General features: G+C 36.7%; 2 protein-coding genes across 3 annotated transcripts; both read left to right on the plus strand.

The window, feature by feature from the left end:
• The first annotated feature begins 2761 nt into the window (after positions 1-2761).
• LOC135729579 (H-2 class II histocompatibility antigen, A-U alpha chain-like) lies at positions 2762-5032 on the plus strand. 2 transcript variants are annotated; one of them, XM_065247317.2, is made up of 4 exons: positions 2762-2936; positions 3259-3510; positions 3765-3911; positions 3990-5032. In XM_065247317.2, the coding sequence occupies exons 1-4, from the start codon at positions 2813-2815 to the stop codon at positions 4109-4111; spliced, it is 645 nt and encodes a 214-aa protein (XP_065103389.1). In that variant the 5' UTR covers positions 2762-2812; the 3' UTR covers positions 4112-5032. The 2 variants fall into 2 exon arrangements, with proteins under 2 accessions (XP_065103389.1, XP_065103388.1); XM_065247316.2 differs by having other exon boundaries at positions 2769-2936; positions 3630-3911; positions 3990-4769.
• Positions 5033-5202: 170 nt separating this feature from the next.
• On the plus strand, positions 5203-17399 carry LOC135757524 (uncharacterized). The gene is made up of 9 exons (XM_073816286.1): positions 5203-5513; positions 5654-5923; positions 6034-6315; positions 8625-8732; positions 10475-10518; positions 12836-12931; positions 13032-13386; positions 13495-13776; positions 16062-17399. The coding sequence occupies exons 1-9, from the start codon at positions 5456-5458 to the stop codon at positions 16178-16180; spliced, it is 1614 nt and encodes a 537-aa protein (XP_073672387.1). The 5' UTR covers positions 5203-5455; the 3' UTR covers positions 16181-17399.
• Positions 17400-27458: the final 10059 nt, after the last annotated feature.

The raw sequence follows: 27458 nt of genomic DNA on the forward strand, positions 1-27458 counted from the left end.
ATTAGTAACAAAAGCTCATAGAGAATTAATTCATAATTTAATTCATACAGTAAAGAATGTGAAGTGTTTCATTTTCATATACTTTTAACAGACATAAGCCTTTTTAAAAGGCATATTAAATATCTCTCTGCAGAAGAAATATTTTTTGTGTTAAAGGAATAGTCTACTCATTTTCAATATTAAACTATGTTATTAACTTAACTAAGAATTGTTGATACATCCCTCTATCATCTGTGTGCGTGCACGTAAGCGCTGGAGCGCGCTGCGACACTTCGATAGCATTTAGCTTAGCCCCATTCATTCAATTGTAGGGTGACCATACGTGCCATTCTTCCCGGACGCATCCCATCCAGGATTTTGTGTTCGTCTTCCGGAAGTCGTATTGTCGACCGCATACGTCATAGAGGATTATTATTTTATTACAGAAAAGCAAACGTTACATTTTAAGGTAAGAATGAAACTACGATTGTATATCTTATGTTTTTAACTGAATGGCGTATGCGGTCAACAAATACGACTTCCAGAAGACGCACCGAAATCCTGGACGGGATGCGTCCGGAAAGAATGGCACGTATGGTCACCCTATTCAATGGTATCAAACAGAGATAAAGTTAGAAGTGACCAAACACATCAACGTTTTTCCTATTTAATACGAGTAGTTATACGAGCAAGTTTGGTGGTACAAAATAAAACGTAGCGCTTTTCTAAGCGGATTTAAAAGAGGAACTATATTTTATGGCGTAATAGCACTTTTGGGAGTACTCCGACTCGCCTGAAAAGTCCGCTCCCCTTCTCACTCTCATAATGGGAGAGGGAGGGTGTTACTGCGCCGAGTCGAAGTACTCCCATAAGTGCTATTACGCCATACAATATAGTTCCTCTTTTAAATCCGCTTAGAAAAGCGCTACGTTTTATTTTGTACCACCAAACTTGCTCGTATGTTTGGTCACTTCTAACTTTATCTCTGTTTGATACCATTGAATGAATGGGGCTAAGCTAAATGCTATCGAATTGTCGCAGCGCGCTCCAGTGCTTACGTGCACGCACACAGATGATAGAGGGATGTATCAACTCCTCTTAGTTAAGGTAATAACATATTTTAATATTGAAAATGAGTAGACTATTCCTTTAATTTATTTGATTCTCTATTAAAATAATAATACACCTAATTAATGTAAGCAACATAACAAAGGAAACATATGTGGTATTACTTTAATGTTACAATGAGCTTGGATATCAGCTTGAAGAATCAGTATCGGCCGATCACGAAGACAAAATCGGTAACCGGTATCGGCTGCAGAAATCCTGATCGGAGCATCCCTAGTGACAAGCTTCAAACTATAACACACAACTAGACTAGTCTTTCTGGTTTTGATTTAGAAATTGAGATGGTACAATCCCCTTGACAACCTCCTTTAAACCTTATTTGCCTGTGTATCAGCACCACAGACATCAAAGCTGTGTCTGAAACCGTTCCCTCGTTCACTCATTCACTATTCCCTATATGGGGAATGACAATTGAGTCCACTATATGGGGAAGAAGCAAATGAAAATGAGTGAGCGATTTCGGACACTGACGTAAATATCATGCGTCAGAGAGCTGTCGCAGAGATTCATCATAAACACCTGTGTGGCTTTATTGATTGTGCTGTGAAATGGTAAAGTTTACTCTCTTACTGTTTTTCACATTAGTCATGTTTATTCTATTAGTTGATAATAAAGAGAGCAAAACAACTTATAATATTTATCTACTGCTGTTTATTTATTGTTTAATAAAAATGTGTATTCGATTTTAAATAAAAGATAACGCAATTATTTTTCATTTGTTTATTTTCAAAAAGTAGAAAATAACTGACAACAAGAAGTAACAAAAGTGTATAAACCTAAATGTTTGGTGTTTACTGTCAGTATCCTTCAGCTGATTCAAGTTACGCGTTCGTCTCCCGTTGCATCATGGGAAATATGAGTGAACGAGTGTACATCGAATGTACCCTCAAAATCAGAGTGCATTGTGGGTAAAAAGTAGTGAATGAATGTAGGGAATGAAGTCGTTCACTCAGGTTTCGGACACCACTACAAAATGGCCGACACCCGATATAGTGCACTATATAGTGGATAGGGAGCGGTTTCAGACACAGCTCAAGTCTCACAAAGTTTGGTCTTACTGTACAGTATAATATGGCTAATTTTAATTATAGCATGCTTGTCCTGGTTTATCCAGCAGTACCATCTAGTGGTAAATATATTGTACTAAAACAGTTCACAAAAAATAATTGAATCCATATACCTTATATATAAATCTGAAAAATTTAGTGCAAACTATTTAATCAGAAGTAAAAGAAGGTGTTTGTAGATCTTGTGCATAGGTTGAAAATAGGACAAAATACATCAAACTTCAAAACATTGTGCTATTTTATGCTAACAAATAGCATACTGTATGCTAACAATTGTTAAAAACTCCAAATTCAATGGATAATGCCTACATTCATGAGATTTTATATTATGTAAAGGTTATATTATTATTGTAAAACACGCTGGGGGTAAATAATACTACAAAGTTATTAAAATTTTGTAATTCTCAGTTTAAGGTTATATTACTCATAGTAGGTGAGTTAATTTAATTATCTTAACAAAACAATTTTTTATGTGGAACTAATGGCCACAATCAAGTTAATTTAAAACTTATATAAAAATCTGTGTACTTTACCTAGAAACCATCATGTCACAGGATTACAGCACAGCCTATTGGTTAAAAGCTTAAAAACTGCTTAAAAGGAAAACAACCTTTCTGTACGGAAGGGTTTAGCTTCTCATGGAAACTTTTAACATACTGTTTGGGAGCCATACATGTCCGGTGTGTTGTTTGGTGATCAAGTTTAAAATGGAAGGACTTATAATAACACTCATCATCACCTGTGTCCACATTGAGGCCCAACGTAAGTCAAATCATATTCATGTTTCATCATGTATTCTTTGGTTACATATATATGGTGGTGTGGATAAACGTGAAATGACTTAATAAATCTATCATGATGCCAGTAAATCAAAACAAAAATTTAGGTCAGAAGTAGCTGCACATTACATGTTGCATTCATAAATATAACGTAAGGTGTAGGGATTGTTTTATATATACATTAGTCATCTACATAATCAATGCACTCGTCATCATTTAAATGACTAAATAATTTACAGTAATGAACAACAAGCCAATTTTTCTTGAAGCTGTAAAATAACCACCCTCTAAATAATCAACTTTAGGTTATCATGAATATGGAGTGATTGTAACATGTGAAGACAATATAAATCTAGAGGATTTTCTCGTCACACTTGATGATGAACTGGTGGCACACGTGGACATGGAGAAAAAGCAGGATGTTTACACAGTACCTGATTTCATTGGCCCTGTTCAGTATCCCTCACTGTATCAGGATGCCTTGAGAACTTTAGCTATTTGCAAAAAAGAAGGTGACGTGTTAAAAGAGGTGTATATCAATTCATCAGAGCAAATCGGTAAGTAATTTCACACTCGCTTTACATTACAATAAAGTTGTATTTGTGGACTAAACCAGTAAATAAATTAAACTGCCAACTGCATGGAAAAGATGGTTGTCTTACTGTATCTTCTCCAGAACCTCCCTGGAGTTCAGTTTATACCAAACGAGATGCAGTGTTAAACGTTGAAAACACACTGATCTGCCACGTTACTGCGTTTTTTCCTCCACCTGTCACAATCACATGGACCAAAAACAATTTGAATGTGACAGACAGTACAACTCTCAGCCGGTATTATCCAAATAAAGATGGGACCATGAATGTGTTTTCTAGATTGAGTTTTATTCCAGTGGAAGGAGACATATACAGCTGCACTGTGGAGCACAAAGCTCTCGAGCAACCTCAAACTAGAATATGGGGTAGGTGTGTCTTTGCAGTAAAATGACATGTTGACTATGATTTTGCGTTATCACAAACTGTGTGTTGATCTTTTACAGAAGTAGAGATAAAGGAGTCCAGTAATGGTCCATCAGTGTTCTGTGGAGTTGGACTGGGTTTTGGACTGATAGGAGTTGCTGTTGGAATTTTCTTTATTGTCAAAGGAAACAACTGCAACTAATACTGACAAACAACTACAACTGACATCTGGTGTTTGATAAAAGATGACATTTTTTATTCATGCAGATTTTTTCTCATGTTTTTTTAAGGTTAATTTAATTGAAAACATATAGACTTTAAATAGAAACACAAAATACCATACCAACTTGTACAACGCAAGGATGTTCACTTGCCACATAAAATCTGTCAGTATCTCCAATGTCCATGAAACACTGTAAAGTAAAGAAAAAGTTGGATAAATGTAAAAAATTACTTCAATTAAAAAATGTAAAAAAATTAAGTTTCTCTCACTTTAGGTGAAAACTTTTAGTTGAAAATGTTTAAATATTTCAGGTTTTACAAATTTAAGTAATTTTTATGTTTATACAACTTTTACTTTTTACAGTGTATTATGGACATTGGAAACATGGACATTTCACTTTAAAATTTAAGTTCATAAAACTTTTTAGGTGTTACCAACTGAAGTAATATTTTAAGTTGTTCCAACTTTTTACAGTGTAGATGAATGTATCCTATAAAATCACTTCTCTTAAAATTGTCAATGCATTTACATGGCAATAAATGCAATGAGCTCAAAAGTTAAATTTAAAAATCTGTTTTGAATTATGATAAAGTAGAGCTTTAATTAATTGCTGTAAAAAGTATACCTTGTTTTTGTATTTTTTTTTGTGCATTTTTTTGTGTGTGTACTTTTAATTAACTATATAAATCCTGCACAGAATTTAATAAAACCAATTTTAAAAACTCAATCAGAATAAACAATGAGGGTTTGGAGGCTGTCACAACACAAGTATAACCAACAACCACAAACTGGAAAAAATGGCTTTAAATGCTTTATTTAATAATACTGGAACTCAAGAGAAACTGAACTAAAGAGCAACTACACAAGACACAAGTGAACATAATGGGTTACTAAGGGAGAGACTAATTACTAATTGCTAATTACTTCAACAATAAACACAAAACTGAAAGCAACTTTGAAAACTAAATATAATCCTGAGAGTAGTGGGGAAGTTCTTGGCAAAAACAGAAATATTCTGCATTTTAGTCATTGGACATTACGGGGAAAAACTCAAAACTACCAATATAATGAACAAATCATTTTTAACAATAAAATTTAACCAAAAAAAAATCAGCAAAAACCCGCAAAAGTTTCACTTCATTATTTAACTGTTGTGCGAATGCTCAATCATGTGACCTTTGTGTGGGTTTGTCGTTAGTCTGATTTTCCTGTTTGATGTGTCACATGTGAAACTTGGCTGGCATCACTGGTATGGCAGGTTTTTCTTTTAACTGAACCCATGCTCATTTATTCTGTATGCCTGTACAACAGCGCTCATGAAAAATGCAGTATAATCGTGTACTTCACTTTGCCATGGTTTTGCCTGCTTTGTTTGAAACAGGTAAGACAAAGTATGCCTATATTTTTAAATAATAGAAAGTCAGTGTGGATATTCAAATTTAAAAAGATGGCTTTAAAGTTAGAGGAAATGCTATGCCGTGTTACTGTATTACATAATGCCTTTATCATTGCTTGTTGTAGTTCATGGACATTATGGATATTTTGAAATTCTCTGCCGTGAACTTGGCTCACTGGAAAATGTTGAGTTTATCTTCTCGGTATACTACAACAAGGCTGAACTGATAAGATACAACAGCACAGAGAATAAGGTTGTTGGTTACACTGAATATGCAATGAAATGGGCAGATGAATTTAATGAAAAACCTGAGTGGCTCCAAAAGGAGGGAGAAAAAAATGTGGCAAACTGCAAGAGCTATGGAGCGCAGTATCACCCTTTTATAGATAAAACAGGTAAGATACTTCAGAGCTTTGTTATGTTGACATCAGCCACAAACCACATAAATGGGATAAACATGATAGTCAGTATAAAAGGCATACATTTTATCTTTTCATGCCTACAGTAAAACCAGAAGTCAGTATCCGATCAGTACGCCAGGCCAGTGGTAAACAACCAGCCATGCTGATATGCAGCGCTTATGAGTTTTACCCAAAACTGATTAAAATATCCTGGATGAGAGATGGTGAGGTGATAACTTCAGATGTGACCTCGACTGAAGAGCTGGCTGATGGAGACTGGTATTATCAGATCCACTCCCACCTGGAATATTTCCCAAAACCTGGAGAGAAGATCAGCTGTGTAGTGGAGCATGCCAGCTCCAATAAACCCATCATCTACCCATGGGGTAAGAGCATAACTCTGATACCTTAAGATATTTTGAGCAACCAAATGGTTTTTGAGCACCATTGACTTTCATAGTATTTTTTTTCTTGTACTGTGAAAGTCAGTGGCGCTCCTGTTTTCTGATGATTACAAATATCTTCCTTTAGGGATTTGCTTAGTCTGTCTAGTCTTTAAAAGTAAGACTCTTTGTAAGGAATGGGGAGGACAGAACCCATTTGCAGACAGCTCTTAACCAAAAATACTTTTATTATCTAACAATAACTCCCTTGAGTGGGTAAACAAGGCAAGAATTGAATAAGAAGAACAGTGCAAAACAAGATAGACTCCTGACAGTGACACACAATGATCCAGCACAAGACATAAGACACAATGGCATTAAATAGGGAAGAACTAAACTAGGGAACGACGACACACAGGTGAAGGGCGAAAACTAATAGAGGATGTATGCATTGACGTTACTTTTTCACGTGACAACGCCGGTGAGCAATTCGGTCTCCCCGAGCAATTCGGTCTCCCCTAGGACCCCGATTGGTACCTAGCACTAATACCTGCTCAAAAATTTGTCATTGCGATATCTCGTCTGCATACGCGGTCTAGCAAGCTAATTATGTTGCACAAAATAGAAGCATAACATTTTAAAAAAATAAAAGTTAACAAAAAAATTATATAATAAACTAATATTCATGTTGCAGACATGTCTGTACTTTTGTGTCATCATCTGCTTTACAAAAAAACCCAATACTTTTATTTTTTGTAAATTATTAACATACCTTACGGAATATATTTTTTAATAGTAAAAGTGTAGTAATCATGGCTTATAATTATAATTTAAATGTGTGATTCAACTATGTAGTAATCATGTTTTGTATAAGTAATTAATGAGTAAGTAATTGTATAAGTAGACAGTAAAAGTGGAAATGGTACAGTATATAATATCTAAATAATAAAATGACACAAGCAATGTGTAGATCTCCCACCTATAGCCTCATTTATATACTACTATATGAAACATATCATTTAAAAGACATCAATTGTAATTTTAACAACGTTCTAACTACATAAATCATAACGCAATTTTGTAGGAATTGTAATAAGGCACTAAGAAAACTACCCATGAGGAGTTTTTTCAGCCAATGGAATCACGCGGGGTCCTAGGGGAGACCGAATTGCTCGGGGGGACCGAATTGCTCATGACACGGAGCTCGCCCTGTTGAGTGGCAAATGATTCAACAAAATGGCTGGTTTTCATAGGGGCTGCTGCGAAATCAACCAGTAAACTGACTATTATCAGCTTGAATTGAATTTAGTTGGCCTTAATAGTTACCCTAACAACTTGCCAAACAACCAGGAGTCTGTGGACATTGGCATATGGCCAGACATTGCTTTCCCTGACACATATGTTTGTCTTGCCTAACATTATTAAACCATCCCACCTTTGTACACAAGGCTCATCATAATGGATGTTTTTTAATGAAGGCTCACTGACAAAACTTTGTAATTACACAGAATAAGAGTATTCATTTATGTGTATTTCATGTATTTTTTGTAGGACTTTTTTTCCCAAAATTGTACATACCTGACACATGGCTACTGCTACTCATTTATTTCTCCTTTGAGTCCCAAAACATTTAACAAAATGGCTGACTGTTCTAGCGGCATCCATGGAAATGTCAGTATAACTGACAATTATCAGCAAAAATAAAATTTAGTTGCACTTGATAGTGACCCTAGCAACTTGTGAACCCACCTGTGGTCTGTGGAAGTTGGCATGGACGATCCATTTATCTCTCATTTCGGTGTTTCTTGGCAGTCTGTAAAATGATAGCACAGAATTCTTGTTAAGCCTGTTAGTACAGTCTATCGCACAACAGCTTTTTCCAATTTAGACGAGTTTTCCCTGTGTTTTCGCTAATTTCACACTGTACACAAATGCTGCCGCTCTGTCTTTTGCCACTCAGTGGGCGTAACCGCAGTCACTTTCGCCGAAGGTGACGCCACGTGCATACCCTCTATAATGAATCATTAACAAGGAAACGAGGGGGCGAGGTCTAGACTTAAGACAGGAAAGTATGAGGTACACAAAACAAACACAGGCCATGTGACTCTCCACAAAAACCAAGACAAGTGAGGGCTGCCATGACCCTGTCACATGCAACACATAAAAAGACATACAGGGCTGACAGGATCATGACACTCTTAGGTGTTTCATTGTGTTGGTTATCAAAATAATTTCTTTCTGAATTCTGGTGCTTGGGCGCCAAATAACAAGACGACAAAAAAGTAAGACAGAATCTTGATTTTTTTTTATAGATTCGTCTGAGTCTGATAAGAATAAGATCATTACTGGAGCTGTAGGTCTTGTGGTGGGAATCATCATGATTGTTGGAGGACTCATCTACTATTTACGAAAACGCAAAGGTTAATATTCTTTTTAATATACATTTACATTTTCAATATAGTAGGTAAAATAAGTATTGAACATGTCACCATTTTTCTCAGATAACACATTTCTAAAGGTGCTCTTGACATGAAATGTTTACCCGATGTTGGTAACAACAGATGCAATCCATACATGCAAAGCAATTCAAGCCATAGATGTTTCTTAAATTAATTTGTGAGTAATAATGAGAAAGTATTGAACAAATTGAAATGCATTTAATACTTTGTACAAAAGCCTTTGTTGGTATTGAAAGCTTCGACATGCCTACTATATGGAGAAATTAATTGCATGCATTGCTCAGGTGATTTTGACCTTTTCATTCTTTCACACAAACAGTTTTCAAATCTTAAAGAATCTGTGCGTGATTTATAGTTCTTTCTATAGATTTTCAATTGAATTCAAGCCAGGTGATTGGCCGGGCCATTCTAGCAGCTTTATTTTCTTTATCTGAAAACCAACTGAGAGTTTCCCTTGCTGTGTATTTGGGTTAGGGTTTACCAATCAGAATGAGATGTTACTTGCATAACACCTTGGAAATGGCCATCAGTTGGGACTGAACCAGCTTATATTATTTGCCTTGACAAGGGTCAGGATTGCTTTTTATTACTAGCCATGTTTCCATCACCATGATTATGAGCATTTTGATGTATCACATCAAAACGAGTGATGGAAACTGCAAATTTCTTAATTCGCAAAAACAGTTGAAGAGTTTCGTTGCAAAACGAGATAACTCTGTTTTTTTTTCAGAAATCTAGTTTTTTGGTTGTGCATTCCAATTAATATCAATTCAAATGCAGTTGGTTTGTTTTGATTTAAACCTTCATAACTTAAAAAATACAGCTAAGTAGCACCATAAAACAAAATAATAACATGATAACATAATAATAAACATGTTTTGACAAAAAAAACGGAGTTATCTCAATTTGTAATGAAACTTTTCAATTATTCTCGCTTCAGGTGGTTTTTGATTTATGCGAAAAGGAAAAAATGGAAATGGAAACGTATTTGCCGAATTAATTCTGATGTAGTTAACATTAAACCCACAGGACTGATCGTCTATCTGTTTCTGCTGGAGTCGTCTTTACCGTATATGGGGCTCGACGTCGTCTTAATGCCCTTGCTGCTAGGGTCTACATCAACAATGTTGCATTCCTTCTTCTGTACACAGCATTAAGTTTGGCAATTACAAGCTGGACTGCTAGTAAATTTATAACTTGCCCCTCATGACTACATGCAGTCCTGTCTGTCTCTATTTTACAAGCATACCTTGTTTTGTTTACTGTTGGTTACTAGGTTACCAATACCGCTGTAATTCAATCAAACAACCTGATGGAAATGCACCTAATTCGCATTTGTTTGTTTTTCTTTTTTTGCTAATTTTAAAAAGATTCGCATTATGTTTGGATGGAAACCCAGCTGTCTTGGCTTTCCATGTCTTTTTGCACCCTTCTTTGTTCAGGGGGTTTTAAACTTTTGCCTTTGTCCTTTTACATCATTACGCACAACTTAATTTATGGACATCTATGGTTTGATTTCTTTGCATGTGTGGATTGCATGGATTGTTACCAATATCTGGTGAAAATTTCATGTCAAGAGCCCATATAGAGATATGTTAACTGAAAAATTGGTGAAGTGTTAAATACTTATTTTACCCACTGTAAGTATACATTTATTCAATTTTAATTGATGTACTTTTCTTTATTGGCTCATGTTAATACAGGTACAGTTCAGGACACCAGACTCACCCAACCTTTGCAGACAATAGCTGGAGATTGAGTGACAGACTGTAATGCATCAAACATCATCAAACCTTGGCAAAGGTCTTCAAACAAAATGAAAATAAACAAATATAAAATAAGTATAAGTAACACTATAAAATAAGTGTTTACAACGAGTGTTTACAAGTGTTTGAATGAGATTTAGTGTATGTTTTCAGAAAATTTGTTGCGTCATGTGAACCATGTGCATCACGTGTTTTGTCAAAATACATGCAAGACACTCCCTTAAGAGTAAACTCTGATTACACATGAAATTATGCGAGTATGTGGCAAACGCGAGCGTCTCTTTTTTCATAAACCCTTTAGACGCGTCTACATATTTTGAAATTACGAACCACACAAACGACGGATACATGTTGTGACGAACTTCGCATCGAGCGCCCCGTGAAAAAAGAAGTCACCGGCCACCACTGATGTTTTTACTGATTATGTAAACTTTGATAAATGTGACAAACATTCCCTTAGATCATGACATTATTTAGGCCGAACCACCAATGATCTAACATGTCACATTGTGATGTAAAAATGGAAACCCTTGCCCTCTGCTCATATGGTTGTGTGGATTTGCAAGTCTTTGGGTGCTCAAACACGGCATCCTTTAGTACCTCTTAAGTATGTATCAACAGTGAAGGCTAAAGGCATGCTTAAACAAAAGTTCAAGACAGTTTTGTGATTATTTTATACAACATAGCATTATTTAAATTATATTAATTAAACATAATTTAATTAATTTAATTTAATATATTTTTGAGTTTGAATATATATTTAGTTTTAACCTTCATATTAAAATATATTTTATTCTATTGTATTTCATGGCCAACAAATACATTTTTAATTTTACAACCCACACGGCAAAAAAATATATTTTTCCTGGCCAAAATATAATTTTGTATAAAATGTATAAAGTTTGTATAACATAAAAAATGTTAAGTATTTTGCAGTTGAAAATATTTAGTTTTAATCTTTCCAAACCTATTCCAATGCAGTGTAAATATAAATGATTTAAAATATTTTTTTTACATTTATTTCAAAATATACAAAATTGTATTGCTGAAAAATTTTTGTAAACCTATTTAAAAATATATACTGTAATCTTTGTATATTTTGAAATACATTTAACATTTTATTTGGAAAATATATATTTTTGCCATATGGGATAAGTTTCCTGTCTGCAGTTGTTTGTTAATAAATCCAGATGAACTTGCACAAGAAAACTTTGTACAATGTAATATAATAAATATCAAATATCAGCATTTCTGACCACAGTCTCTCGTTTCATGTTGTATCTTCCTCTGAAGCTAAAAATAGCAATAATTTGAAATGTTTATCTTTAAGTAAACAACATTTAACACAATTTGGTTATTTATAGAACAATTTAGTTATCTAAGCTGAGATGCTTTGCTTTGCTGTGCAGTTGTAGTTGTGTTTCTCATGCAGTTCTTCTGCACTGGTCACTAAACTGTTCCTCATCTGGTAATCCCGTCTCCATTGGGCAGAAGGTCTCCTTCAGTGGACATTATCTATAGCCTGACCATTTCTGGACAGGGCAAGTTAATGTGCATGGGTAAAAACCAGTCGCCAGGCAGGTGATCTGGACCTCATTAGAGTCTTTAAAGGTATAGTTCATCTTAAAATGAAAATGCTGTCATCATTTACTCATCCTCATGTTGTTCTAAACCTGTATGAATTTATTTTTTCTGATGAACACAAAAGAAGATATATTGAGAAATGATGGTAAACACACAGCAGACAGTGTCCATTGACTTCCATAGTAGGAAAAAAATATTTTGAAAGTATTGTGATAAATGATGAAGAAAATATTTTGATAAATGATAGTATGCACACAGTTGACGGTATCCTAAATTCTAACATTTTTTATTCCTACTATAGAAGTCAATGGTTACAATCTGCTGTGTGTTTACCATCATTTCTCAAAATATCTTCTTTTGTGTTCATCAGAAAAAAAAGAAATTCATACAGGTTAAGAACAACATGAGGATAAGAAAATGATGAGAGAATTTTAATTTTAAGGTAAACTATCCCTTTAAGGGTCTTCCTCAGGAGTCTGACTCTGGGGGTCACTTTCAGAGAAAAGGATAAGGATTATTCTGACTAAATATCAGATTTATTTAATCTGTCTTCAATGCATGCTCAAATCTCATTTACTTATGTTCCACATAAGAAAAAGGGGGTGTGCAGTTCAAAGTATTTAAACGTGGCTGAAAATGCCAGACGGACACCGTCTACCCTCTTTTTTCAGCTGAGCGCTTTGGTTGCTGTGATATTTCTGCTTTGTTTAACAGTTGTTGAACGATGCACCGGTTGGTTGTTGTGATGTTTATCCCACCCCGACTTTGTACTACACATTGCCATGGTTTTGCCTGCTTTGTTTAAAACAGGTACGACAAAGTATATGGCTATATATTTTTAAATAATAGAAAGACAATGGAACTGGATATTATAAGCTATTAAAAATTAAAAAGATGTCTTAAAAGTTAGAGGAAATACAGCTATGCCATTTCCCTGTACTGCATGGACATTCATTTATGGTTGATTTTAGTGCCTTTATCATTGTTTTTTGTAGTTCATGGAAATTATGGATATGTTGTAGTTCCCTATCGTGAACTTGGCTCGCTGGAAAATGTTGAGTTTATTCTCTCAATATACTACAACAAGGCTGAACGGATAAGATTCAACAGCACCGAGAATAAGGTTGTTGGTTACACTGAATATGCAATGAAATGGGCAGATGATTTTAATGCAAAACCTGAGTGGCTACATGAGGAGGGAGAAAGAAATGTGGCAAACTGCAAGAGCTGTGGAGCACAGTTTCACCCTTTGATAGATAAAACAGGTGAGAAACTTTGTTGCGTTGACATCAGCCACAAACCAGACAACAAAATGTTACAGATGAGATAATTAAAATAAAAAAAACATAAACTTCATCTTTTCATGCCTACAGTAAAACCAGAAGTCACTATCCGATCAGTAAGGCAGGCCAGTGATAAACATCCAGCCATGCTGATATGCAGCGCTTATGAGTTTTACCCAAAACTCATTAAAATGTCCTGGTTGAGGGACGGTGAGGTGATAAAATCAAATGTGACCTCGACTGAAGAGCTGGCTGATGGAGACTGGTATTATCAGATCCACTCCCACCTGGAATATTTCCCAAAACCTGGAGAGAAGATCAGCTGTGTAGTGGAGCACTCCAGCTCCAATAAACCCATCATCTACCAATGGGGTAAGAACATTACTCTGGTACCTTAAGATATTTTGAGCAGCCAAAAGTTTTTTGAGCACCATTGACTTTCATAGTATTTTTTTCTTGCACTGTGAAAGTCAGTGGCGCTCCTGTTTTCTGGATGATTACAAATATCTTCCTTTTAGGGATTTGCTTAGTTTGTATAGTTTTTAAAAGTAAGAGTCTTATGCGGCTTTCACATAGGATGCGGTGTGCGCTGCGCTCGCCGCTGGGTTCGGCGCAGCCAAGCGATTTGTGCTCTGATGGCCAGACCAAAGTAGGCGGGGTTTTCAATAAATTACTACAGTGTTTATATTTGCGTTAAATAGTCGACGAGGAATACAGAGACTGATGTTGCTCGTCTCCATTTCACGTTACTTTCAGCATACCTACAACAAGCTGCTTGACTTAAAACACACCTGACATGCCAACTTGAATTGCTACGTGTTTCCATGACAAGGCTTTCCTTCCGATGTCTCTGTAGGAGCATAAACTTGTATTATAAAGCTCTGAGAATCCCGAGTATAAGCTTTCGTCCATTTTGCTTGTTTGGATGCCCCGTTTCTATTGGCCGCGCGGGTAATCGTCACAGAGCGCAGCGCAAAAGTTAAACTATTTTGAACTTTGACCGCGGCGTGAGCGCAAGCTGCGCTCCGCTGCGCTCGCGCTTTGCTCGGCGCAACAAAAAACCGCCCTCGCGTGGCGCAAGCCATTGAAATGAAAGGGTTTCGCAGCGCAGCGCACACCCAGCCCCGCCGCTCCCATAACGCGCATCACGCGCTGTGCGTGGGGCACCACGTGCTGAGAGGGCACCAAAAATAATAGCCTAATGAAAAAAAATTATAATGCTGAAATTATTTCATTACCCTATAGAAATATTATTAGGCACTTTTTATCCATGTATATATGTTACAAAAAACATATTAAAAACGGCGGGGAACGAGATAATTTAATTGCTCTAGTCTAGAAAGTATGCCCCCCAGCCTTTGATGGTCCGTGATCGCGCGGGCGCCTGACTAAGTTTGACAGAGGCCGTTGCTCAATCCGAAGGCTGCAGCCTGCAGAGGTCGCATATCTAAGCGCATACGTCATCAAACGTTCTTATTTGGTAATATTAACGATTATAAAGTTGACTATTATTCTTAGTTAATCGTAAATTGTTGTAATATGCTTATGACTTGCTAATGTAATGTTCAGTTACCTGAAATAAACCAGGCTTGATGACGTATGCAGCCTGCATATGCGACCTCGCGCAGGCTGCAGCCTTCGGATTGAGAAACGGACAGTCAGTAGGCAACTTTTGGAAATGGCCCCGAAAAGACAGCAGGAGTCAGGATCGGAAAAAATAAAAAAAGAAGAAACTGCGGGATGATGCCCGTGCATCACTTGCAGGTAAGTCCATCATGTTTAATCATTCCAAATAAGGGAAATGCGCATGGGCTGCAGCTGCTGCTAATCGTAATGCGCCTCGAACTTGCTGTGATGACAAACTATGTTGTTATAATTTATAATCTCAGTCCAAGCTAAATTGAGATTTTACTGTAAAACATTACCTATGCATATGCATTTTACAAATAACTGACGCAGCTGTTACTTTCTTTACTACGTTTCTTTAGATATTGAGCAGTAGTTTATTTTGTGGTTTATTTTGACGTGATGGTGGTTAATACTTTCTCAGTAAAAGTTAACGTTAGCAGTCAGTGCACATGCTAGGCTAACAATTCCTGACTGTTAAATATATATAAATATAAAACGTCATTATATATGATATGAAGCAAACATTACTGTGACACTTAGTTCTCTGAATCATTGTTTTATTTAAGAATATTGAGTATTCTTGTTTACTTATTGATGTTTATTTAATGTAATTTATTTAAAGTGACATTGTGCATGGGAAAAACATGTCTGGATTATTTTGATAATTTAAGTTTGGTAATTTTTTCTATTTTGCTATTTTAAAAAAGTTTGCACTTTCAAATGTGTAATGTGTGTTGGCTAAAGCTGTAAAGATTTTACTTTCTGCTATTATGATATATGTTTGGTAATAAAAAAATTAAACTGGCAAAAACAAACTCAGGGTCGGGGTGGGGGGCATTAAAAAGGAATTATGCTTAGGGCACCAAAATGGCTAGCAGCGGCACTGCGCACACCGCATCCTATGTGAAAGCCGCATTACGTGTTTCATTGTGTTGGTTATCAAAATAGTTTCTTTCTGAATTCTGGTGCTTGGACGCCAAATGACAATACGACAAAAAAAGTAAGACAGAATCTTGGATGTTTAACAGATTCCTCTCCGTCTGAGTCTGATAAGATTAAGATCATTACTGGAGCAGCAGGTCTTGTGTTGGGAATCATCATGATTGTTGGAGGACTCATCTACTATTTAAGAAAACGCAAAGATTAATATTCTTTTTAATATTTACAGTTTATATACAGTAGGTAAAATAAGTATTGAACATGTCACCATTTTTCTCAAATAACACATTTCTAAAGGTGTTCTCTCAGATGTTGGAAACAACCCATGCAATCCACACATGCAAAGCAATTCAAGCCATAGATGTTTCTTAAATTAATTTGTGAGTAATCATTTAAAATGACACAGGGAGAAAGTATTGAACACATTGAAATGCATTTAATACTTTGTACAAAAGCCCTTGTTGGTAATGAAAGCTTCAAGATGCCTCCTATATGGAGAAATTAGTTACATTTAGAAATACAGTATGTTAACTGAGAAAAATGGTGACGTGTTCAATACTTATTTTACCTGCTGTAAATATACATTTATTCAATCTTAATTGATGTACTTTTCTTTATTAGCTCATGCTAAGGCAGCTACAGGTCAAGACATCAAACTCGCCCAACCTTTGCAGACACTTGCTGGAGATTGAGTGACAGACTGTCTAATGGATCAAACATCATCAAACCTTGGCAAAGGTCTTCAAATAAAATGAAGAAGAAACAGCATTTTTTATACATAACCTACAAAATAATTGTTTACAACTGTGTTTTAATGAGATTTAGTATCTGCTTGCAGAAAACTTTCAAACATACATCCTGCCCAGTCACTTTGCTGGCACAGCTTTTATTTTGTTGTACAGTTCTTTATAAGATAGCTATTTAATATTATGTTTATTTGTCATGGTGGAAAGTATGCATTGATGCTAGGCAACTAACATTCTTCTTTCCTTAGCAGTAATATATTTATTTTGTATGGTTTATATACATAAGAAAATGACTTTTTAGGATGTTTTATTTAAAACTATAGCTTGATCAACAAGTTGAAGGTAAAAAAAATTTAAAAAAAAGGTGGGCTTGTTCATATGCATAGACGAAGAACCACATTACCTTGTTCTTGTCCTATATTTTGGTTGGTGGGATTTGTCTGCATTTTCCTTTTTTTTTAAATACTCCCAGTCATGAATAAAGCATTTTCTAAAGTCTATCAATGGCGTTTAGCAGATCTGCACCAGTTCTACCACAGCTTACATCTTAATAAAGATACTTCAATAGATGATTTTGGCATTACTTATCTCAAAAGACTAAAATGCAAAAACTGGTTGAGAAAGAGTCATTACTGTATTTAAATATTTTTTTTCATTTTATATGCGCAAATAACAGCCATCAACAAAAAGACTTGAAGGCTATACTGTAAGTTTGACACTCAGGTTGTACAACTCTGAAGAACAGCTTGTTTTTATAGTAAACACATTTAAAATATTTCGAATATTGTTTTTGAGAGTAAGATAAGGACACGAGATGTTATTACACCTCGGGAAAGAAAATTAATAACCAACAGTGAATATAAAAGTTGCATGCATGCACCTCAAAATATCTAAATGTAAAATGAGAAGTATGAGGAACTTCAACATAATAATCTAGTCCTAACGTTATTATACGCATGAAAAAAAATGCTTTTATGTTGCTTGTCAAAACAAGAATGCAAAAAATGAAGTTAAACTCAAACATAGAGGAACAGTGGTGCAGTAGATGACTGCTATAGAAAAGCTGTCATAATATGATACTAAAAGAAGATGTTTAGCACACACGTCTTGTTTGAATTCAGATATTGCTTTTCAACAGCTTATAAAATAAATAAAGTTAATGTAGAAATACAAAAAATGCATATGTGTTTTATATAACGTTGCAGATTAACCAGCATTTGTTTTTTAAATTAATGAATGCGTTTTTCACAAAGTGAAAGGTCGATAATTATGTTGATCGGTAGAGGGCGCCAAATGCCAGCCGGTGTAATTCCACAATTTAGGTGGAAATTCCCCGAAACTTTTCTTTACCCGAGAAATAAAATCGACTGATTGTTATAAAAAAGATCTGGTAAAAAATAGATACTAACATTTAGACCAACTGATTAGTCAGTTTTACTCAGATAAGTGAAAGAGTTGTCATTCATTGGATGCATTTTTCAATTTTGTGTCGTGTTATAGCCAGGTATTTCCCTTATGTAGCCTATTAATTTGCTAAAATGTTATTAAAGCATTTTATCTGTCGTTATGTCACTGAACATGCTATATATTTATAATAGTTTTAGAATAAATCAGTGAATAAAGTAGAAATTAAACTTTTTACATTTCAGTCTCATAACAAAATCTATGTGAAACGTTTGAAAAGCAGACACTAAAACACTAAAAGACACTAAAAGAGTTTAAATATATGTCATATGTTTATCAAATGCTTTTCTCATTCGGTCCATCAAAAGTTTTCTCTCACAGCTCTGGGATTTGTGGCAATGGCCTTTGATTTTAATACTGAGAGCATAATTTATGTAAGATGTTTGAAAAGCTTTTGAGTGTGACTAGATTAAAGAGAGTTTCATGTGAAGAAACAAAAAAGCATCTACAGATTTTTTGTAAATATATTTTAACTCTCCAATGATTTGGGATATAGTTGTGTCTGCATACAGTCACACAAATAAATTTCCAGGCTGAAATTACCCAATCGACTCACCCATACATCATTACATTACATTGTGGCTATGTAATAATGCAGAGTTAACTGTTTCTAACAGCTTTCCTTTTATCTTAATGATTCACAATGTATTTTATTTTTGTCACACATTTTCAGACTCCAAAACCACAACGCCAGCAAATAAATTGAAATTTATTACATTATATTTTTATTTGTAAATGATGCTTTGCTCTTTTAGAGCTAAGTAGTGAAAATTAAATGGCAGTAAATAATTGTCAGCAGTGTGTGTATGTATTTGTTTATCATCCATGTATTGCTCAATACAAAGGCCTACAAAACTGTATGAACAAAATTCTTTATGTTTATAATTTAATCACTTAAAAAGTATGCATTAGCAAAACAGAATAGGGCTTATCTGTCCCTTGGATAGGTAAACATGCACCTTGGGCCGCCACGTATCTTTTATATGGCAGATCCTGTTACCCTGAATGATTCAACAGGACACCATGTGGTGTAAAAATGCAAACCCTTGCCCTCAGCGCATACGTTTGCAAGGATGTGGACGCGGGGGTCTATGCATTGTAGAGTTGCATTATCAGACATTTAGACGCCAAAGATTGAGGGTCACCGTGGGGCTTCTCTTAACCCTTAAGTATGTATCTACATGAGCCTGTTGCATATGCCTCTTTCACATCATGCAAAAATATATTTTGGAAAACATAATGATTCACTTTATATGTGCTAAGGATTTGTAAGGGCAACCTACATAAACAAAGCCATGCATGCACAGTGAATGCAGCAGGTGGAGGGCTAATCTAATATATCTGGGGGGTTTTATCCTAGGTTTAGGTCTTTTGAATCAGCTCATTTGTAGCCCCGTTCATTGAACTGCTCTACCTCCAAGAGTGAAGTGTCCAACTGTGGGGGCCGAATGAAAGAGACACTATGAAGAGAGAGGGAAGGGGTGGGGGTGGCGTGGCAGAGAGAGATGTTGAGAAACTTGGAACAAGATGCCGATCATACACAGCGAGCTAAGGGGAAAGTAAAAGACTGAATGTCTGATGAACACAGAGAAAGAGTTGCACTGAACATTTGCATGTGCCCGAATGTATGCGTATGACAGAGAGGAGGCGGGGCTTCGAGCGGTATGCTATGATGATATTGTTTTTGTGACAGAGATCAGTGGCTGACTGAATGTGCTTTATTTGCAGTGGGGCTGCTCTCCCAGGCTAATAAAATCCGAAACTCCCGCTGCCTGCAGTGACACGCTGTGCACAGCGGGACGCTGGGTTTTTTTGTGTTCCCCTGCCCAAATTATGGAACCGTCAATACCCTCCCTAGATCCCATCAATAGAGCTGTGCATTGTGAATGATGGGAGAGCAACTTCAAGGCTATCCTAAATAAGAGGAAAAGAGAGAACAAGAGAAAAAGAGAAAAAAACTTGACCTGTTTTTTCTTTTCTTTTCACAAATATGGTCTGCGCTTCGACAGTCTGACACAGAGGGCTGTTTTTAGGGTCGTCTGAAGAGCGACGCCTTTGTAAAGACTGAAGCATTCAATGGGCCAACAAACCGTAGCTATCGTTTCACTTTCTTAAAGCATGTGGGAGGGAACACGCTGTTATCATCACTGTTGTTGATTTGCCTTGATCTGATCGGTGACATACCCTCAGGACAAAGTCTGAGACGTTAGACGCACTGTTGCTATCTTTGCGTTAGCGTGAATTCCTGATGAAACCGAAAAAGGGATTTTCCAGCATAAGTAGGCTTTGAGTTTTTGCATTTTTACAAGCAGAGCAATGGAGATGGCCTATGGGGGATAACGTTAGTTGTTCACTTATGGAAATGAAACACAATACTACACTTAAAACAAAAAACATGGTTAATTTTATAGTAAAACCATGATTTTATCAATGTGACCCTGCATGTAAAATCCAGGCTAAATGTAAGATTTGGAGCATCAAAAATTAAGTTTAACCTTTGAAATGGCCTTATCAATATTAAAGGTTAAATAGGTGATTCTCTACAAAAACTTTTTTGTTATGCTGGCTGAAAGTTCACAAAAAATGTGATTCATTTATTCATGTCCATGGCACGAAATTCAGCTTTTTTCATGCCTTGAAAATGTCTTTTTCGTGTCAGTTGCACAAATTTTCGATAATAGTTTTTCATGTCCATGGCATGAAATTTAACTTTTTTCATGACTTGAGCAAGAATGTATTTTTCGTGTCAGTTGCACGAATTTCGATAATAGTTTTTCATGTCCATGGCACGAAATTCAGCTTTTTTCATGCATTGAGCATGAATGTCTTTTTTGTGTCAGTTGCACGAATTTTCGATAATAGTTTTTCATGTCGATGGCATGAAATTTAGCTTTTTTTCATGACTTGAGCAAGAATGTATTTTTCGTGTCAGTTGCACGAATTTCGATAATAGTTTTTCATGTCCATGGCACGAAATTCAGCTTTTTTCATGCCTTGAGCATAAATGTCTTTTTCGTTTCAGTTGCACGAATTTTTGATAATAGTTTTTCATGTCCATGGCACGAAATTCCGTTTTTTTCATGCCTTGAGCACGAATGTCTTTTTCGTTTCAGTTGCATAAATTTTTAATAATAGTTTTTCATGTCCATGGCATGAAATTCATTTTTTTTCATGCCTTGAGCACGAATGTCTTTTTCGTGTCAGTTGCATGAATTTCGATAGTAGTTTTTCATGTCCATGGCTCGAAATTCAGCTTTTTTCATGCCTTGAGCACGAATGTCTTTTTTGTGTCAGTTGCACGAATTTCGATAATAGTTTTTCATGTCCATGGCACCAAATTCAGCTTTTTTCATGCCTTGAGCACGAATGTCTTTTTCGTGTTAGTTGCACGAATTTCGATAATAGTTTTTCATGTCCATGGCACCAAATTCAGCTTTTTTCATGCCTTGAGCACGAATGTCTTTTTCGTGTCAGTTGCATTAATTTTCGATAATAGTTTTTCATGTCCATGGCACGAAATTCAGCTTTTTTTCATGCCTTGAGCACAAATGTCTTTTTCGTGTCAGTTGCACGAATTTTTATAATAGTTTTTCATGTCCATGGCCCAAAATTCCGCTTTTTTCATGCCTTGAGCACAAATGTCTTTTTCGTGTCAGTTGCACGAATTGTCGCTTAGGGTTAGAATCACTTTCTGTTACATTTTTAGACATCCTAACCCCAAAATATTTTAAAAGCGGAAGGAAAACATGTAGAAAACAACACATAAAAGTTCATCCTTACCCCAAATCTAACACCAACCCCAATCGACAATGATTTAAAAATAGGGGAAAAAATTGAAAACAATACACAAAATGACCCAAAAAAGAAAGTCGTGCCACAGACACAAAAAATATTCATAGAAATGTGTGCGACTGACACGAAAAATACATTAGTGCTCAAAGCATGAAAAAGCTGAATTTCATGCCATGGACACAAATAAATTAATCCAATTTTGTGACTATAACATGACTTTCCATGAGATCATGTTGCTCCTCATATACTAGGTTGATCATATGTGTCATTTTACCTGGACACGTCTTGGCCAGGATTTCGGGTGTGTCCTCTGGAAGTCGCATTTGTCGACCACATACGTCATCGAGGTAATCATATTTCAGTTGAAAACATTATAAAATTAAGATTTATTTCTCTTAAGAAATACAATTATTGTAGTTTTATTCTTACCTTGAAATGTAACGGTTGCTTTTCTGAAATAGAACCTAAAATATTAGTTAGATGAAGTATGCGTTCGACCAATGCAACTTCCGGAGGACATACCCAAATCCTGGCCAAAACGTGTTCAGGGAAAATGACATGTATGGTCACCCTATTAAATCCTGATAGCAATGTTAGAGATAGTATGAGCTCCCTTTCATTCAGTGTTAGAAAACAATATAATATAATATACAATATTACGTAGCAGCCAAAAATAGTCCCCTTGGTTACTTTTAATAGCAGGGGACTATTTTGGGGACTATATGTTAAGTAATATGTTACTCCTGCAGCCATGTTACAGCAGCAAAGTCCTTGATGATTACGCCAGAATGAAAGTATAGTTCCAAGCCATATCAGCCTTAAAAATCGCAACGTTTAATTTTACGCCGTTCTCAGTACACGATGTAACTACAGAAGAGTCAAGTTTTAAATAGGAAAAATATCGAAACTCTTTGGTTATTTTTGAGTGCGATGCTAATGGTCTAATTAGATTCAATGGATTATGCTAAACTATGTTAAAAGTGGTAGCGCCAGACCCAGAGATTGGCTGAATGGATTCCAAAATGGTAAAAATGTAATGTTTAACTCTAGAGAAGCTGGAAAATGGAAAAAGTGGAGTGTCCCTTTAACATCTTTAGATGTGACATGTACGCTATAATGAAGAAAAGCCTGTGATCTTATGTAGACAATAAGTAAACCAGAAGTCACTCAAATTTTGTGCTGACAGTTCAGAAAAAAAACCATCATTTTGAATCCCTCACCCCAAAGGAACTTACAGAGTGAGAAGAACATCACAGTGAATGATAAAACATGGAGAAAAAACAAGTAAATACGTCTGTCCTCCCTCTCTACAACCAAAAAGTGAAACTTTTTTCTCTTCAGCTCGAAGTTGGAACTTCAAATAATTTTTGTGGCTGTTCAAACGGTTAGGAACACATAGCGTTTGCTGGATTCCTGTGTGCTCATTCAAAAGCTGTCTCCCTCAGAAGTGCCACCTAGCAGCGTGCTAGCGCGGGAACCTCGTGCGGCGCTAGGATTCAGATATGCTAATTGATCAGCGGGGTTGCTCTGAGCATCGCTACAACCTGCTTTAAATAGACAGCTGCTTCACTCTGTATTCCCCTTATACCTACTTTCCTCCTTCTCTCCTTTTCTCCTTTGTCATCTTCTCTTCTGAGTCATTCTCCTTCTTTCTTAAACCTGTCCATCTCCTCACTTACCCTGAAAACCATTTTATTGCTTACAGATTGTTCTTTTATAGTTCATGAAGGTTCTCCTAATTTTTTTGTTCATATTGAAAATGTGATCTTTGAGTGCAGACGTTGAACCTATAAGGTTTAATTTTGAGATGTTGAGATTTCTTCTGAAGCTTTGGAAGAGGCTGAGGTTTCATTTATTTCTGAAGAAGAAGCTATGGGGCAGTTTACACAACAACAATTTTAACCATAAAACTTGAAAGTAGTTACGCATTTCAGATGTTCGTTTACACGATGGCACCTTTTGGGGTCCTGAAAATGCTAACTTTTGAAGATGGGTTTCAAATGGCAAGTTTTGGATAACCTCGCCTTGTCATCTTCATGTAAACATTGTTAATTCACGCTATGTTAATTCAGGCTATAGTCATGTGAGAGTACAACCAAAAAAACAATGGCGGCCTACAGGACTGAGTTTGTGCTATGATACTGAGTTTATTAATGTTTCTCCAACAAAGTGTATCAAATTTTGTCACTTTATAGTCCAGGGTCACCTGCAGTATAAAATGTACCTCATTGTCCGTCTGCTCAATGCTACTGTCATCTTGATTGTTTGTATTTAGTGCTTTGTAGACAAATGCTTATGTGCGCAGGCTTGTAGTGTTTCTTTACAAGGTTACATCGCCATCTACTGGTCGGGCATACGTAATACAGCAGATTAAGTCATCTTTGTGGATCCATGTAAATGTGGATCTTTTTGACAGCGTTGCGATAGGTACATGAAATTTTTCATAAAGGCAAAGGAAATACTTTTTAGTTTTCAATACATAGTTGTCATGCAAGCCCGAGAAATGGGAGAATTACGTCAAATTTGCTTTCTTCGTGGCTCCATGTAAATGCGGATCTTTTTGACAGCGCTGTCGTGTGTATGTCTAATTTTTCAAAAACGCAAATGAAAAACTTTTTTTCACTACATTGTTGTTGTGTGAGCATAGCCAAAGCAACAGGAGATTTACGTCAAATTTGCTTTCTTCGTGGATCTGTGTAAATCAGTGTTGTAGTACTTGAAACTCGGACTCGGTCTCGAAACCATATTTTAATGGTCTTGGTCTTGTCATGGACTCGTGAGCATTTTGACTCTGTCTCGACTCATACTCGAATACATTTGGAATTGGACTTATTATCAAGTCTACACGAGTCACTTTTAAAATGTACATTACTGTTTCTTTAAACTGATGTGAAATTGACACGAACAGTGATTGGTGATTTTTCGCATCAGACTTGCGCCTGGTCAGATGGTCAGACCTGAGGAGGTTTTTGCACTGCCATGACTTTTACCTCATGACAGTGCAATAAAACGCACCCGTCCAGTGAGATTTAAGCATTAGATAAGCTGATGTTACCCAAAATGATAAGACGGTGGCACTTAAACACAGAGTGGCACTACACATAATTTTCTCAGACCCAACTTTATGTGGACCTTGTCTTGACTCGGATTCAACCTTTTCTGGTCTCGGTCTAGACTCGGCCTCAACCTTTTCTGGTCTCGGTCTTGACTCGGACTCAACCCTCTCTGGACTCGGTCTTGACTCAGACTCAAACCTCTCTGGACTCGGTCTTGACTCGGACTCAACCTTTTCTGGTCTCGGTCTAGACTCGGACTCAACCTTTTCTGGACTCGGTCTCGACTCGGCCTCAACCTTTTCTGGTCTCGGTCTTGACTCGGACTCAACCCTCTCTGGACTCGGTCTTGACTCGGACTCAACCTTTTCTGGAATCGGTCTTGACTCGGACTCAACCTTTTCTGGTCTCGGTCTTGACTCGGACTCAACCCTCTCTGGACTCGGTCTTGACTCGGACTCAACCCTCTCTGGACTCGGTCTTGACTTGGACTCAACCCTTTCTGGACTCGGTCTTGACTCAGACTCAACCCTTTCTGGACTCGGTCTTGACTCGGACTCAACCCTTTCTGGACTTGGTCTTGACTCGGACTTGACTTGGACTCAACCCTCTCTGGACTTGGTCTTGACTTGGACTCAACCCTCTCTGGACTCGGTCTTGACTCGGACTCAACCCTCTCTGGTCTCGGGCTTAACTCGGACTCAACCTTCTCTGGACTAGGTCTTGACTCTGACTCTAATGAGCTGGTCTTGAAAACAACACTGGTGTAAATGTGGATCTTTTTGACAGCATTGTCATGTGTAAGTAGAAACGCAAAGGAAAAACTTTTAGTTTTCCACTACATAGTTGTTGTTTAAGCGTAGCCTAAGAAACAGGAGATTTACGTCAAATTTTCTTTCTTCATAGATATGTGTAAATGTGGATCTTTTTGACAGCATTGTCATGTGTAAGTAGAAACGCAAAAGAAAAACTTTTAGTTTTCCACTACATAGTTGTTGTTTAAGCGTAGCCTAAGAAACAGGAGATTTACGTCAAATTTTCTTTCTTCATAGATATGTGTAAATGTGGATCTTTTTGACAGCGTTGTCGTGTGTAAGTAAAATTGTTCAGAAACGCAAAGGATTTTTTTTTTACTACATCGTTGTTGTGTAAGCGTAGTCTTAGAAATAGGAGATTTAAGGCAAATTTGCTTTCTACTATGTTACTCATAGTCATAATTTATGTCAAGCTGATTTCTCTCTCTCTGAGTTTAGCATCAGAGCAAACAGCAGTAAATGAACAGAAGAGGTGATGAATTGACTTTCGAGTGAAGCAAAAAGGATGAGAACCAAAGAAGAAGGACAATAAAATGCAGAGGGTGTTTGCCTGTGAGTGAGAAAGTGTCGTCGCTCTCTCTTTATGGCTGCTACGGCTGCATTAGCGCTAAGTCTTGCGCGGCTCTTTTTTTCTCTTGTTTGGGGCACATGCTGAGCAGGAACCTGAGCTGATTGGGTTTCATTCACCCATCTCTGAGTCGGCAGTAAATTCGGCCGGGTTTCCCGAGGGCCCCCTCGACACCTCATCTCCAGCTGGCTGAGAGCGATTGTTGAGAAGCTGAAGAGTCACATTGAGGTCATTCACTATGGTACTACTAAGCTAACTCCCCTCTTTCCTTCTGAGTCTCTTATGTTTTCTCGCCTCCCCTCTGTAGGTTGCTAGGGCCTGGTATTTGCTCTCCTTGGCCGGGTTGTAATGACAGCCGTGGTGCCCCTGCTGGCTCTCGGCGAGCGTTCCTCTTTGTACTGCTCGTGGTTATTGGGAGTGAGAGGGCGCAGAAGGGGTGATGGCTTACAAACACACACAATATTACACACATACTCACCCATACTCCTCATTCACAGCTTTTGTACTATGTTGGAGACCAAACTAGTTTTGTAACTCACTAAAAACTAAACTAAACTAAATATTGACTCGTATATGGACAAAAACATTTGTGGGGTTTAAATGAACTACCAATGCTGGGCGTTTTAATCCATAGTTGGGTCACTTGGGTTTGTCCATCTTTTTTCCAAAACAACTTATTTGTGTAGTCCAATATTGAAATTCATGGTGACAAAGATATCAACTTTTAATCATTTTTTTATATTACCATGACGACTTGAAACTATTTTTATTGACAGACCGTTTTGAAACTTTCAGGGGGGCTCTACCCAAAAAGCAAATTAAGTGCATCTGCTTAGGGGAGGCAAGTGTTTATGGTCCGTAGAGGGCCATGAGACATCAGAGCTTAACAGATGCCCATTGAAAAAGCACAATCAACATAGAGATCATATCACACATCCTCTAAATAGTACAGCTCGTGAAAAAGGCCAAACACCAGCCATAAAGTCTAATGACAACTCTAATAAAACTACAAAGACATGAAAGAGCAGGCAAAGCCCACGGTGCAAAG

The sequence above is a fragment of the Paramisgurnus dabryanus genome, chromosome 11 (genome assembly GCF_030506205.2).
Source record: "Paramisgurnus dabryanus chromosome 11, PD_genome_1.1, whole genome shotgun sequence".
Classification (NCBI taxonomy): domain Eukaryota; kingdom Metazoa; phylum Chordata; class Actinopteri; order Cypriniformes; family Cobitidae; genus Paramisgurnus; species Paramisgurnus dabryanus.

What these genes read in the sequence shown, in the direction of transcription:
- LOC135757524 (XM_073816286.1), top strand. Translation starts at nt 5,456, where the DNA reads ATGCAGTATAATCGTGTACTTCACTTTGCCATGGTTTTGCCTGCTTTG. An exon ending in CTATTTACGAAAACGCAAAG is followed by an intron (nt 8,733 to 10,474) that starts GTTAATATTCTT and finishes ATGTTAATACAG; the next exon opens with GTACAGTTCAGGACACCAGA. An exon ending in GCCTGCTTTGTTTAAAACAG is followed by an intron (nt 12,932 to 13,031) that starts GTACGACAAAGT and finishes CTTAAAAGTTAG; the next exon opens with AGGAAATACAGCTATGCCAT.
- LOC135729579 (XM_065247316.2), top strand. Translation starts at nt 2,813, where the DNA reads ATGGAAACTTTTAACATACTGTTTGGGAGCCATACATGTCCGGTGTGT. An exon ending in TGTCCACATTGAGGCCCAAC is followed by an intron (nt 2,937 to 3,258) that starts GTAAGTCAAATC and finishes AATCAACTTTAG; the next exon opens with GTTATCATGAATATGGAGTG. An exon ending in ACCTCAAACTAGAATATGGG is followed by an intron (nt 3,912 to 3,989) that starts GTAGGTGTGTCT and finishes GATCTTTTACAG; the next exon opens with AAGTAGAGATAAAGGAGTCC.